This window comes from Triticum aestivum, chromosome 2A, assembly GCF_018294505.1.
Source record: "Triticum aestivum cultivar Chinese Spring chromosome 2A, IWGSC CS RefSeq v2.1, whole genome shotgun sequence".
Lineage (NCBI taxonomy): Eukaryota > Viridiplantae > Streptophyta > Magnoliopsida > Poales > Poaceae > Triticum > Triticum aestivum.
The window spans coordinates 411,250,317-411,266,193 of record NC_057797.1 but is presented as its reverse complement, the minus strand read 5'-3'; the positions used below and the strand labels follow the sequence as shown (position 1 = coordinate 411,266,193).

Genomic DNA, 15,877 nt, shown 5'->3' with positions numbered 1-15,877 from the left:
CTTGTATCCGAGCCCTCGAGGCCCCTGGCTTGTAATATGATGCTTGTATGACTTATTTTATTTGTAGAGTTGTGTTGTGATATCTTCTCGTGAGTCCCTGATCTTGATGGTACACGTTTGCGTATATGATTAGTGTACGATTGAATCGGGGGCGTCACAACGACGGAGGAGGCGGCGCTGGCGGCGTGGGAGAGCGCATTACCCTGGGCTAGGTCGGCGCATCGACCTCGCCGACTTAGGGAAGGATGACGACGCCTAGGGCAGCGTGCTAGGGCGCAAGTTTTTTTAATATTTATTTTAAATTTTATTAATGTTTTAAGTGGACTTTTGCCGGCGGTTGACCGGTCGTTTAATGTTTAATGAAGTTAAACTTGAATGGATGTTTTTGTATTTTTTATAAGTACACGCGAAAAAATTGTATCAGGTTATTGTTGAGTGCAAGGACCGACCCAAACGAAAAAACGGATACAACCGTCCGTTCGACTGATACAAACGGACATAAAACGGACAAAATGTGGGTAGTTGACCTGTTCGAGTTGCTCTGAACCCTCACCGGCCGGAGAAACCATTTTTTGAGCAGGGGTGTTGCCACGGTGCACGCATTATTCTTTCCAAACATGGTATAGAAATAGCTTAAAGAAAATTACAATAGAAACCAGTACATTATAGTAAAAAAAAATTTGAGGGGAAGTACATTATAGTAATTGGTAAATAAATAAACTTTTATCCAGCTGACACGATGTGCAACTGGAAATCATGCATACACGATGTGCAACTGGAAATCATGCATACACGATGTGCAATCCCCGAAACCCCGTGCCGTGAGCAGTTCAGACGGCCTTGAGCTTCTTAGCGATCCCGACAAAGTACTTTCCCTGGTGCGCCGCCAAGGCAAGCTCGGCATCGCTGGGCATTCTGCTGCCATCGGCGCTGGCGAAGGTACCAGCTCCGTATGGGCTGCTGCCCTTGACCTCGTCCATGGCGAACATGGCGGCGCCGTGCGTGTAGCCGACAGGCACGAACAGCATGCCGTGGTGCGCCAGCTGCGTCACGGCCGTGAGAGCCGTGGTCTCCTGGCCGCCGCCCTGGGTGCCCGTGGCGAAGAAGACGCCCGCGGGCTTGCCGGCAAGGGACTGCTCCTGCCAGAGGCCGCCGGTGGAGTCAAAGAAGGCCTTCATCTGCGCGGCCATCATGCCGAACCGCGTCGGGAAGCCGAACAGGATGCCGTCGGCCTCAGCCAGCTGCCGTGCCGTTATGACGGGGTGATCCTCACGCCCCGGCGCCGCGTGCATCTTCCCCAGCACATCCTCCGGCAGCGTCTCCGGCACCCGCCAGACGCTGACCTCAACGCCGGGGACGGAGTCGGCGCCCTTCTTAATCTCCTCCGCAAGCGTCGCGACGTGTCCCCATATCGAATAGTACCTGAATCGATGCAGATGAACAAGAAAAAAATGGAGTAATAAGCAAACCATTGAGCTAAACTAGCCGGAAGAAGAGTGGGCAGAGCATAGGCGGAGCATTACACGATGTAGATCTTGGTCGCCATTGCCGATCGGCAGCTAGACAATTCTACTGTAAAAATTGGTTGTTTTCTAAATTGCTTTGCTTCCTCTTGCACTTCACTGTAGGTAGCTGGTGAAGAAAGATGCCGGAGGCTCCGGTATTTGTAGGGGAAGCTGGAGCCTTGAGGATTGTTAATTTGACGTCTTGTAGTCGTAATCTTGCAGATTATTTAAAAAGGTTATTGAATAAAGAAGATGATCATCACCCGGCGTTGCTAATTATGAGTCTTGTGCAGTGCGTATAAAGAAGTGTGGTCAAACTCTGATTAACATGGCGCTCGTTGCGTACGTGGTCATAGCGTTGATACTGACGTCTAACGCTCGACGCCCCATCCAAGCCAGATCATATGGACTGGATTACACATCAGTCTGGCGCATTTTCAGTGGACACCACATGCGCACGCTAAAGGGCCATCACCTCCTTAATCCATCGATCCATTCTCATATCAGATACTAATGCATCAACCTTTTTGGGTCTCTCTGCCATCGACATCATCACGACCCTAAACAGCGTCATCCTCCTGCACGAGTTCATCACCACCTATCAGACGCCGAGTCTTCACTGCGCCATGACGCCGAGATACGCCGCCATCGATGTGTAGGATAAGGCACCGCTCCACCACCTGCCGATGCCCAACCACCAAGCCATCCACATGTCCATCCAGCCGATGAATGTCTTGAAAGATAATGCCCCCACGGGGGTGACAACAAAGACGTCACCATCATCCGATCCAAGAGGCCCCTCAACACCTCCAACAAGGGCTACAACGCCTACAGGCGCCGCCGTCAATGGTAGCCTCCTCCAGATATAAGATTTCCACCGGAAACAATGGAGCGAGGGGCGCCTCCACCATCGCCTTCAACGAGAAAAACGACACCCACGGGCGTCGCCGATGATGGCTCATCCTCACCCACTTTAGCAGCTAGGGCACCATCTCCTCCTCCACTTGATCCGCCGCTGAGAAGCCACCGCGAGGAAACACCCATCGACCAGATCCCTTTGGATCGGCATTGAAACAGCCAAAGGTAGAGGAGGTTACATTGCTGTGTGACCGACACCATTGCCACACACACGTCGTCCGAGGCGCCCTCTCAAGATTCACCGTCATAGCCACGCCTCCAAGCCGCCATGAAGGAACGCCCGGCGGCCGCCATCACCCCCCCTCCTCCCTCGCACGGGTTTTGCCCAGCCGGGGTTCGACGGCGGCGGGAGAGGAGGGAAGGCAGAGGGGATCTGGAGGGGAGGGGAGGCGGAGGGAAGGGTAGGCGGACGTATGGGGATGAAGAATTGATAAAATTATTTATGTATTGCTTGAACCTTGTGGATAAGATAGAATAAATTCTATTATATGCTATATTCTATAAATAATCACGACACTAAGCAGTACTAGTACAATGCCCGTGCGTTGCCACGGGCCTTTTGTTGTATATAAAACTTGATGAATTTTTAGTGCTTTCAACGCCTCAACACCTTTGTTGGTGTATTCTTTTTTAGCATCGACATAACACATCTCCATCTCTCTCATACTCTACAAAAAAAATTACACAAACACACATTGTTTTAACATGGGCAACAAATATATAAAGAATAATTATTTGTATGCATCTCTTCTGTTTGTTAAAACTCAATGATTTTTGGTCCAGTCTGTCATACAAATGACTTGTTAGGGACCTTAGGGTGTATATTTTTAAATACATAAAAGTATGAGATATTTCTCTCATAGCAAACAACCCTTTCTCTAAAAAGAGGGTCGATCCTTTTCCTTTTATAGTTAACTGCTCGTGCAAAGACCATGAGGAGCACCCCATTCAAGGTGGAAATTGTATTTTCTTTTTGAGCAGAAAAGGGCTCGGTACTTGCACACTATTGTAACACATAGCGATTAAAGGACATTCAAATGTGTGCCTACTGTACACATGTACAATGCCTTCTGCATCTTCTTTATGATCGCATTATCAAACCCAACTTAGCTCAGTAATTTTACATGTTGCATCTCTGCCAAACCATCATGACCGAAGGTAGCCTGGCAGATCTAGTTTCAAGAAAGAGATAGGGCAACACAGCAGGCCCAAAACTACACACCAAACCAAAATACTTCCTAGACGAACTGTATTACTTACTGGATGGAATTAGCTACAGGACGGTCAAGAATCCACTGAATAAACAAACATTATAACCTTAATATACAGTGGACTCAAGGAAATGGGTGGCATGCAAGACACATTGATCAAGATAACGCCTCATACGGCGCTCCAGCACCGATAACATGGCAGAAGCACAGCTTGCGATCAGGGCTCCTGGATTGTATGGTTGCTATCCTCCCCTGCACCACCACTTCCACCATTAGTTACACTGTTTGTTGCCTCTACCGTGTTACGATCATGGGGAACAAGAAGCTGCATGACCATTGTTGTTTATGTTCCGTTCATCTGTGCTACTCCTCATGGTCTTTGCATGAGCTTTGCGGTGCTGAAAGCGCAAGTGGATAAAGAAGTTAAAGGTGAATCACACCCTTTTGAGGTACCATCTTATAGTGTACTATTTATTTTGTCTAAATCACAATCATAGAAATTCGTTTACATCATGCAATAAATATATGGTCCAGCCAACAACTAAGTGGAAAAGGCACGTACTGATAGACCACAAATGTGACAGAAGTACAACTTATCCATGAACCTCGCCAACTAATCAACAATACCTTCAACATAAAGGTGGGGAAGAAACTGAAAAGCAGACTAACACACATCACTTGCATCTAGTTAGTGTAAAGAACAACACAAATACCACATAATCACCTCTATCATGCTCCTGGGACAGAAACAGATAAAGGGCCTCTCAATAACCAACCAGTTTACAGTACACTGTTTCATAAGCTTCTTCGGCCAAAAGATTTCCAAAATCACAAGTTCAATTAGCCTATTGTTTTAGTTTAGCATTTTATTTAGATTCACATGGAGCCCATTTTAGTGAAATCGAGATTTGTACACATGGTGCAAACAAAGTTCAGTCTTCAGAATTTAAACCACTCGAACAGAGCTGGCATCATTTGGCAATTTATATGGACAAGACTAAAAGGACGCTTAATGATTCCAGATTTCAGAAACAACTCACCAAATATGAGAGGTGATTTGTCATGCAAGTGAATCATTTTGCACAATGTCATGATGTAAAAATTCTAGATTTCCATATTGGAAACAACATGAAACATGAAAGTATGGAGAATAGTAAATTTTGGATCAGCAAAACATAATGATGCCAAGGAACTACCGTGAAGAATATCTGAGTGCAAAACATGAAGTTCCAAAGCTAACATGAATAACAACATTCAGAAAAAGCTAACATGAATAATAGTTGTGACTGAGTTGACATCACATGTGTATTTGCGAATGACTGAATACATACACATGGTCCAATAAACAAACATCAGTAATGAAAATTCTAGATAATCATAAAAAATTGCTCTTATTCCGAATACTTATAGGGATATTATTATTGCAATATAAATAAGTAGAGAAGGTATACAATACAACAAAAAAGGAGATTCCCCTTCTCTTTGCATGAGGGTGCTTGGGATTTTTACCTCTGCAAGTCGTACCCATGGTTGTACCCAACAATATAGAATCTACCGGAATAGAAAAATGCTAGATATATGGTAGAAAATAGTGATTCTCCTCACATATTTCCTTGTGCGATGAGCAATTCCTGAAGAATATCTGAGTGCAAAACCTGAAGTTCCAAAGCTAACATTAATAACAACATTCAAAAAAAGCTAACATGAATAATAGCTGTGGCTGAGTTTTGCGGAAGACTGAATACATACACATAGTCCAATAAACAAACATCAGTAATGAAAATTCTAGATAATCATAAAAACATTGCTCTTATTCTGAATACTTGTAGGATATTATTATTGCAATAAAAATAAGTAGGAAGGCATACAGTACGCAAAAAAGGAGATTACCCTTCTCTTTGCATGAGGGGTGCTTGGGATATTTACCTCTGCAAGCTGTACCCATGGTTGTACCCAACAATATAGAATCTACCAAAATGTAAAAATGCTAGATGTATGGTAGAAAATAGTTATTCTCCTCACATATTTCCTTGTGCAATGAGAAATTCCTAACATCCTGGAAAAACATTGATTTTTGAATGGTGTGCTTCTTGAGAATGAGTGAAATCCACCTCGAATTGACTAATTTTTGGGCCGCATTGATGTGCAATTGTTGTAGACACTATCCAGTCTTCTATGAAGGAAATAATGAAATAGTCTTAGTAATTCTGTTCATGCTGGTAAATACAAATAAGCACAATATCCAGCAGCACTTCAATGATGACATGCCTGGACACTTAATTCTTGAATTTGCATCACTAAGTATATATACAATTGAAGTTTTAACACTTAATATTATGCTTAATGAAGCATATATCACAATCAATACAACGATGGACTCGTCGCACATACTCTTACGCACAAGACCCCAGCTCATATCTACTTTATCACATTAAATTTTCACACGAGGTTGAAGCAATTTGATGACGTAAGTCTTCATCCATCAAACCATGTGCATCATTAAATTTTCTCCAACATAGTATAGAACCCTCTTTAATGTTTTCATAGGATTTAATATACAAAACGAAATACAACAAATGACATGTGTTTCAGTATCAATAGAACAACCTCTAAAACTTTCATGTTTTAACTTCATTTCAATTCAATCTCTAACAGGGCCTAATCTGCCATATGAAAAATACTGCACCCAAGAAAATAACTTTGTAGAAAACAAACTAAGTTGGTGGTTGCTCTCAAACCGTGCATCCAAACGACACAAAAAGTACTTTAGAGAAAAACCTTGGAACTTGTTTTACAACTTATATATAGAGGCCAACTCGAAATTTTAGGCATAACTAACTCATTTTTAGCTAGAAGCTTGCTGCCCAAACTGACAACTAGTGCAGTTTTAACTGAACCAATGTCAGTGATGTGCAGTAAAGGATATCCAATGGTACAGAAGCAGTTACAATCCTCATGTGTAAGCAACTACAGGAATATTCTTTACAGAACTAACCTCTCTCCCAAGTTCAATTGCTTGGACACATATAGACATGTTCATTTTCTAAAAGCACTACCAAAAGAATCCCCTCTAACTGAATCTATCTAGTACGTTCAGACCAGCCTGTCCAGCAACACTAAAAGCTACATGACTGCACTTCTACTTAACAGCAACGAAGGTTACCATGCCCCTAGTTAATTAACAACTAAACTTGGCATCCATGAAGAACCTAGCTTAGCCAACAATTGAATTAGGCCCATACCCACAGATTGTTACAAGAGAACAACAATTACAAGAACGGATTAAGTACTTCCTAGCAGAGCAGACATTCAGATTAAGTTCTCCTATGACACAAAAAACGGATACATCTTCACTTCAATATTTCTTGCTAAATATCACAGCAACCACTGCCAAGAAATCATCCTCATGTCTCCCCAGATTTTACACTTGCAAAAAATGCTATCAGACTAAATAGAAGAATCAATTAGCACAAGCCTATACACCTAAAGTTTGAACAATTTTGAATAATCACTACAAGATCCTCTCTTCTCTCTATATTTCATACCGGACTGCAAGAAATGCAAGTAAAAATTAGGAAATACCTCATATAGGCATTACAGGAAGTTGGATTGTTCAATGTCAACGAAAAATATCTCAGCAGTATGTAACGCCCTCGATGCGGCTATAGCTCCCACGTGTCGAGGCACGACTTAGAGGCATAACCGCATTGAAAGCAATGTCACAAGTTAGGCAATCTTCATAACATCCCATGTAATATAGATGATAAAAGGGGAGATACATAGTTGGCTTACACTCGCCACGTCAATCAAAGTACATAAATAGCATTACATCATTCAAACACTCATGGCCCGACTACGGCCCAAAATAAAAGATCAACCCAACATGCGACACAGCCTCGATCGCCCCAACTGGGCACCACTACTGATCATCAGGGAAAGACACATAGTAACGGCGTGAGTCCTCGTCGAACTCCCACTTGAGCTCAAGCGCGTCATCTGGAACGGAATCATCAGGCCCTGCATCTGGTTTGGAAGTAATCTGTGAGCCATAGGGACTCAGCAATCTCGCACTCTCGCGATCAAGACTATTTAAGCTTATAGGTAAGGCAAGGTAAATATGTGGAGCTGCAGCAAGCGACTAGCATATATGGTGGCTAACCTATTCACAAAAGAGAGCGAGAAGAGAAGGCAAAGCGCGAACGAGTAACTAGAGAGCAACCTGCGGCAAGCATTACTCCAACACCGTGTTCACTTCCCGGACTCCGCCGGGAAGAGACCATCATGGTAACTCACACAGTTGATTCATTTTAATTAAGTTAAGGTTCAAGTTATCTACAACCGGACATTAACAAATTCCCATCTGCCCATAACTGCGGGCATGGCTTTCGAAAGTTCAAATCCCTGCAGGGGAGTCCCAACTTAGCCCATGACAAGCTCTCACGGTCAACGAAGGAATAGACCTCCTCCCGAGACATTCCGATCAGACTCGGTATCCCGGTTATACAAGACAACTCCGACAATGGTAAAACAAGTCCAGCAACACCACCCGCTGTGCAGACAAATCCCAATAGGAGCTGCACATATCTCGTTCTCAGGGCACACCGGATAAGCTAAGCGTACGGGAGCCAACGTAACCCAAGTTTCCAAGGGACGGCCCCACACGGTGCTCTAGGTTGGACCAACGCTCAGAGGAGCACTGGCCCGGGGGCTTAAAATAAGATGACCCTTGAGTCCGCGAAACCCAAGGGAAAAGGCTAGGTGGCAAATGGTAAAACCAAGGTTGGGCATTTCTGGAGGAGTTTTATTCAAGGCGGGCTGTCAAGGGGTTCCCATTATCACCCAACCGCGTAAGGAACGCAAAATCCGGAAACATCACACCGATATGACGGAAACTAGGACGGCAAGAGTGGAACAAAACACTAGGAGAGAGGCCGAGCCTTCCACCCTTTACCAAGCATATAGATGCATTAAGATAACAAGGTAACATAATGATGTCCCAACAAGTAAGTAATGTTCCAACAAGGAACGGTCTCCAATCTTCACCTGCAACTAGCAACGCTATAAGAGGGGCTGAGCAAAGCGGTAACATAGTCAATCAATGGTTTTCTAGGACATGGTGGGTTAGAGGTTTGACATGGCAATTTGGGAGGCATGATAAGCAAGTGGTAGGCATCATAGCATAGGCATAGCAAAAGAGCGAGCATCTAGCAAAGCAAAGATATAAGTGATTTCGATGGTATGATCATCTTGCCTGCAAAGTTGTCAGAGTTGACTGGATCCTCGAAAGCAAACTCAACGGGCTCCTCTCTAGCGAACTCGTCTTCCGGCTCTACCCAAACAAGACAAACAAGCAACAAGGACACGATCAACCACGTGCACAGCTCAAACAACAAGATGCAAACATGGTATGCTATGCGGGATGCGATATGTGATGCATATGCAAGATTTGACAAGGAATGAATGAACCTGGCCTCAACTTGGAAATCCAAGTGTGCCAATAGAAAGGTGAGATGAAATCGCTTGAAAACGATATAAAGATCACCGGAATCGGAGTCACGGTTTGGAAATGGCAAGCAATTCAAATATGGCACCGGTCTGCGATATACAGCAAGTAGCCATCTAAATGCAACAAGATGAACATGCTACAACACTCAAACATGACAACAAAATACATGGCAGGGATCCACTCATGATGCTTAACAAAAGATGAACACTGAGCTACGACCAATTCATCCATTAACAGGATCAAACAAGCATGGCAAAAATGCATTTGGTAAACAGATTTCAGACTTAGTGAAATTAACACTTGTTTGGAATTTCAGACCAGGTAGCACACTTTGGAGCATGAAAACTATATGCTACAGGGGTTCAACATGGCAAAGTAAAGCATGGCATGGAGCTACTCAAAGAGCTTAACAAAAGTCCCTTAGTGACCTTGAGCCAAAAGGGATCAGAAAATACATTTGTAAGCATGTGAACATGGCAAAAACATAATCAGATCTCAGACTTTGTGAAAAACTGGAGCATGCAAAACAGATATCAAGTAGGCATGTTTACGAGCTCGATGCACTCACTACAGAGCATGTCATGACAATCTAAGCATACACCCGTCAAGAATACACATTATACAAGCTAGACATGGCAAGAACAGAAACATAGCATGCACGGATCAACTACAATATCCTCGGCAAATTGCAAAGTTTGAAGGAAGCTCGAGTTGATAGGCGAGATCGCCTCTCTTGCTGATGATCTTGAAAGGTCCCACGTACCTAGGGGCAAGCTTCCCTTTGATACCGAAGCGGCGAGTACCTTTCATAGGACAGACGCGGAGGTAAACATGATCTCCGATCTCGAAAGCCAAATCACGGTGCTTACTATCATAGTAGCTCTTCTGGCGGGATTGGGCTGCTTTGAGGTTATCTCGAATGACTTTGCACATTTCCTCTGCCTCTGTGATTAAGTCATTATCCAGAAGCTGACGTTCACCGGTTTCGGACCAGTTGAGAGGGGTACGGCACTTCCTGCCATACAGAATTTCAAATGGGGCCTTGCCCGAACTTGCTTGAAAACTGTTGTTGTAGGAGAATTCAGCATATGGAAGACAATCCTCCCACTTCATGCCGAAGGAGATCACACAAGCCCTGAGCATATCTTCCAAAATCTGGTTGACACGCTCGACTTGACCGCTAGTTTGAGGATGGAAAGCTGTGCTGAAGCGGATGTTGGTGCCCATGGCCTTCTAAAAAGAATCCCAAAACTTGGAGGTAAAGATGCTGCCACGGTCTGAAGAGATCACCCGTGGAATACCGTGCAGAGAGACAATTCGAGAGGTATAGAGCTCTGCCAATTGAGCTACAGTGATTGACTCTTTGATAGGCAGAAAATGAGCCACTTTAGTGAGTTTGTCGATAACAACGAATATAACATCATTGCCACATTTGGACTTTGGAAACCCAGTCACGAAGTCCATCTCAATGGCAAGAGGTTGGAGGAGACCAGCTGGCCTTTGGTGTTCTGCCTTCACCCTTCTGCAGACATCACACTCATTCACGAACTGAGCAATCTCGCGCTTCATTCGAGTCCACCAATAAGCCTGCTTGAGGTCCTGATACATCTTCGTGCTCCCAGGGTGGATGGAGAGGAGAGAATTGTGAGCCTCATTCATGATCACTTTACGAAGGTCACCTTTCGGCACAACAATACGATCTTCGAAGAGAGTATCCTTGTCATCAAGGCGGTAGCACTTGTACTTGGGTTGACTCTTGGCAATCCCAATCTTCACCTTCTTTACCATAGCATCAAGAAGCTGAGCTTGGCGAATCTGGTCTTCCAAGGTAGGAGAGACTTGAAGGTTGGCGAGGAAATCTTGAGGAACAACTTGCAGATTAAGTTTGCGGAAAGCTTCACAAAGATCGGGTTGATAAGGCTTGAGAATAAGACTATTGCAGTAAGCCTTCCTGCTCAATGCGTCAGCAATCACATTGGCCTTGCCTGGAGTATACTTGATACTCGGATTATACTCTTGAATCATTTTGACCCATCGAGTCTGCCTGAGGTTGAGATTAGGCTGAGTGAAGATGTACTTGAGACTCTTGTGGTCAGTGAAGATGTCCACTTTTCTTCCCAATAAGAGATGTCTCCAAGTCAAAAGAGCATACACAACTGCCGCCAACTCGAGGTCATGAGTGGGGTAGTTCTTCTCGTTGGGCTTCAACTGGCGAGAGGTATAAGCCACAACTTTCTTCTCTTGCATCAACACTGCGCCAAGACCTTGGAGAGAGGCATCGCAAAAGACCTCGTACGGCTTGGATTCATCAGGAGGAGTCAGAACTAGAGCAGTGACCAATTTCTCTTTCAAAGTGTTGGAAGCAATGTCACACTCCGGAGACCAAACGTACTTGACGTGCTTCTGGAGAAGATTTGAGAGAGGCTTCGCGATCTTAGAAAAGTTTTCAACGAATCTTCGACGGTAGCTTGCGAGACCGAGGAAGCTACGGAGTTGCTTCACGTTCTGAGGTGGTTCCAATTTCACAATTGCAAACACCTTCTCAGGATTCACCGCAATGCCCTTGGCAGAGATGATATGCCCAAGATAAAGAACCTCATCGAGCCAAAATTCGCACTTGAAGAACTTGGCGTAGAACTGGTGTTCCCTAAGCTTATCGAGTACCAAACGCAAGTGCTTGGCATGATCCTCCTTGTTCTTAGAAAAAACCAGAATGTCATCGAGATAGACCAAAACGAAGTCATTGGTGTAGGCGTTGAAGATGAAGTTCATCATGCGAGAGAGAGTCGGAGGAGCGTTGACGAGACCAAAAGACATGACAGTGTATTCATATGAACCATAGCTTGTCCTGAAAGCCGTCTTGGGAATATATTGCTCACGGATTCGAATATGATGATAACCCATACGGCGATCAAGCTTGGAGAATACTTGGGCACCTTTGAGTTGTTCGAACAGCTCGTTGATGTTGGGAAGTGGGTATTTGTTCTTGATGGTCTTCTTGTTCAATGGACGGTAATCAACACAAAGTCGGTCCGTTCCATCCTTCTTCTTCACAAAAAGAACACCACAACCCCACAAAGAAGAACTAGGTCGGATGAGACCCATTCTCTCTTAACTATCGAGTTGCTTCTTCAGCTCCTTCAACTCTTTAGGTCCGAGCTTGTAGGGACGCTTGCACACTGGTTCCGTGCCAGGCTCAAGATCAATGACGAATTCAACTGGCCGGTGCGGAGGCATTCCTGGAAGCTCTTCTAGAAAGACGTCTTGATATTCGCAAACGACTAGAATTTGCGAGATAGCATCCAGTTCACCCTTCTCATTGAGAGAAAACAGACAGATGGTATCGTCATTAGCGGCAAAGACAATTACATCCTCAGACGAATGAGTCAATTGAATCTACCTGGCTGCACAATCAAGCTGAGCCTTGTGCTTAGAAAGCCAATCCATCCCAAGAATAAGATCCATATCCGAGTTACCAAGGACCATTGGAGAAGCCAGAAACTTGAAATCACCCATCATGATAGAAACATCCGGGACTATTGAAGTAGCCCTCATAGACTTAGCCGGAGAAACCACTCCCATAGGTTTACCCAACATTTGCGAAACGAAGTCATACTTGGAAACAAATGATCTTGACATGAAACAATGCGATGCACCAGTGTCAAAAAAAACTTTTGTGGGAAAAGAGTTAACTGGAAAGTTACCCATGATGACATCTGACGAGTCCTCTGCCTGAGCTACATTCAGCAAGTTGACCTTGGCGTGCTTGGGGTTATGCTTAACCATAGCTGTACTTGCCGATCTCACAGGAGGAGGAGGAGGGAGATGCCTCTGATTGAAGCACTTGTTGGCATAGTGACCCTTCTGTTGGCACTTGTTGCACGTGACCTCTGAAATCGGACGGTGATACGGAGCACTCGATCTTGGAGCTTGAGACGAAGTCTTGTTCTGGAAGCCAGGGTTGGGTGGGTGGGAAGATCCACTGCCACCTTTGCTCTTCTGATACGGCTAACGGAACGGAGGAGGAGGAAGCCAATACTTCTGCTGCTTAGCCACTTGAGTAGAGGAAGAAGGAGTAGCATCTCTGACTCGCTTCTTGGAAGCATCACACCTCAGTTGAGCAGCCTCTTGCTTCAATGCCATGTTGTAGAACTCATCGTACCTCAAGGGCTCAAAGAGAACAAGAGCTAGCTGGATTTCTTCTCTGAGACCACCCCTGAACTGGTATATCATGCTCTTCTCATCAGGGACATCCTGCTTAGCAAAGCGGGCGAGCTTATGAAACAACTTGTTGTAGTCATAGACAGACAAAGAGCCTTGCTTCAGGTTGCGGAATTCCGCATGCTTGCTTTCAACCACGCTCTGAGGAATATGATGAGCTTTGAAATCTTGACGGAATTCATCCCAGGTAATCACACGGCCTCCTCTGGAATCCTTGTACTGCTGGAACCATTCTGCAGCTTGGTCTTTGAGTTGGAAGGAAGCGAACTTGACAAAGTCCAAAGGCCTGACGTTACTGCACTCGAAATGCTTGCACAAGTCCACAAGCCAATCGTTAGCATCAGTTGCCTCAACACAATTGCTGAAAGTCTTTGGCCCGTTAGCAAGGAACTGGTTGAGTATAGCAAAGTGATTCTGATTGTTGCCTTGGTTGCCTTGGTTCGCTTGATTGTGCTCTTGAAGAATTTGCATGATCAACTGCGTGTTTGCATTGGTTGCGGCCATCACAGCTTGCCATGCCTCCGGAGGAGGTGGAGGTGGTGGCGTATCAGGATTCGGAGTCGTGCGCGTTGGAGGAGCCATCCTGAAGAGGTTGACATCCATTAGCACATTGATAGACAAATATTGAAGCTGAATCCAACGGAATGAAAATTGCAACATATAGTCTTCACATCCGAACAAAATGAACGAATGCATTCCACTTGAAATGGTCACATATCCATAAATTGAGAAGCCACTTAGAATTTAGGTAGAGGAATAAATCAACAAGGTACGGATCAAGAACGAATACTCGGTAAGAAATCCCAATCTCAAACCAAATATCCGTGGAAGAAGAACTAGAGCTACAAGAATTCCCACCTATGAAACTCCCGAACCTTTTCGGTTATGCAATCAGGTGTTGGGGATACAGGGGAAGCATAATATGTCACCCAAATCTAGCAAATCCTACATCCAGCTGTATCCATCCTTCAACACATAACCGAGAAAAACTTCGGAAACCATCTACCTTAACCTTCGAAAAGCATCCGTTATACAAGTTATGGCAATACTCCCGAACTCCCGCCCCAGTACTGGGTGGCGTCGAGGTTATCTCACCAATGAACTGCATAAAAGAGATTTTCGATGTCGGCGTACTAAACTCAGGTATTCCAGAACTGCAACGATAAAATTGTGACGACAACACCTCGGAGCTCAACTCCCCGGGACACTGCCACAACCCCTAAAGACAGGAGGCACCAAGAACAATGTTCTCGTCACAAAACCATCGGAACGATTCCAAGATACCCGCGTGATCCTAAAAAAACAATTTTAGTGAAATTTGAGAAGAGAATAGTCAAAACTCTACGTCAGGATGCCTTACCAGAGCGATGAGGGGACTGGGGAGTAAAACGAATTCCTAAACTCTCTGATATATAATTCCTAAATGACTCAAAACATTTTTCTAGACTCAACAACGGCTGCTAAAAACAATCAAGCAATGGGGGCTCCTAAGGTCGGGGAAGGCTCTGATACAACCTTGTAATGCCCTCGATGCGGCTATAGCTCCCACGTGTCGAGGCACGACTTAGAGGCATAACCGCATTGAAAGCAATGTCGCAAGTTAGGCAATCTTCACAACATCCCATGTAATATAGATGATAAAAGGGGAGATACATAGTTGGCTTACACTCGCCACGTCAATCAAAGTACATAAATAGCATTACATCATTCAAACACTCATGGCCCGACTACGGCGCCAAAATAAAAGATCAACCCAACATGCGACACGGCCCCGATCGCCCCAACTGGGCACCACTACTGATCATCAGGGAAAGACACATAGTAACGGCGTGAGTCCTCGTCGAACTCCCACTTGAGCTCAAGCGCGTCATCTGGAACGGAATCATCAGGCCCTGCATCTGGTTTGGAAGTAATCTGTGAGCCACAGGGACTCAGCAATCTCGCACCCTCGCGATCAAGACTATTTAAGCTTATAGGTAAGGCAAGGTAAATATGTGGAGCTGCAGCAAACGACTAGCATATATGGTGGCTAACCTGTTCACAAAAGAGAGCGAGAAGAGAAGGCAAAGCGCGAACGAGTAACTAGAGAGCAACCTGCGGCAAGCATTACTCCAACACCGTGTTCACTTCCCGGACTCCGCCGGGAAGAGACCATCATGGTAACTCACACAGTTGATTCATTTTAATTAAGTTAAGGTTCAAGTTATCTACAACCGGACATTAACAAATTCCCATCTGCCCATAACTGCGGGCACGGCTTTCGAAAGTTCAAATCCCTGTAGGGGAGTCCCAACTTAGCCCATGACAAGCTCTCACGGTCAACGAAGGAATAGACCTCCTCCCGAGACATTCCGATCAGACTCGGTATCCCGGTTCTACAAGACAACTCCGACAATGGTAAAACAAGTCCAGCAACACCACCCGCTGTGCCGACAAATCCCGATAGGAGCTGCACATATCTCGTTCTCAGGGCACACCGGATAAGCTAAGCGTACGGGAGCCAACGTAACCCAAGT

The 15,877-nt window shown here is 44.8% G+C and overlaps 1 protein-coding gene across 1 annotated transcript; it reads right to left on the bottom strand.

The window, feature by feature from the left end:
• Positions 1 to 621: 621 nt before the first annotated feature.
• On the bottom strand, positions 622 to 1,655 carry LOC123185343 (quinone-oxidoreductase QR2). Its single transcript, XM_044597242.1, has 2 exons — positions 1,524 to 1,655; positions 622 to 1,422 (listed from the first exon to the last, which is right to left on the bottom strand). The coding sequence occupies exons 1-2, from the start codon at positions 1,544 to 1,546 to the stop codon at positions 831 to 833; spliced, it is 615 nt and encodes a 204-aa protein (XP_044453177.1). The 5' UTR covers positions 1,547 to 1,655; the 3' UTR covers positions 622 to 830.
• Between the last annotated feature and the right edge of the window lie 14,222 nt (positions 1,656 to 15,877).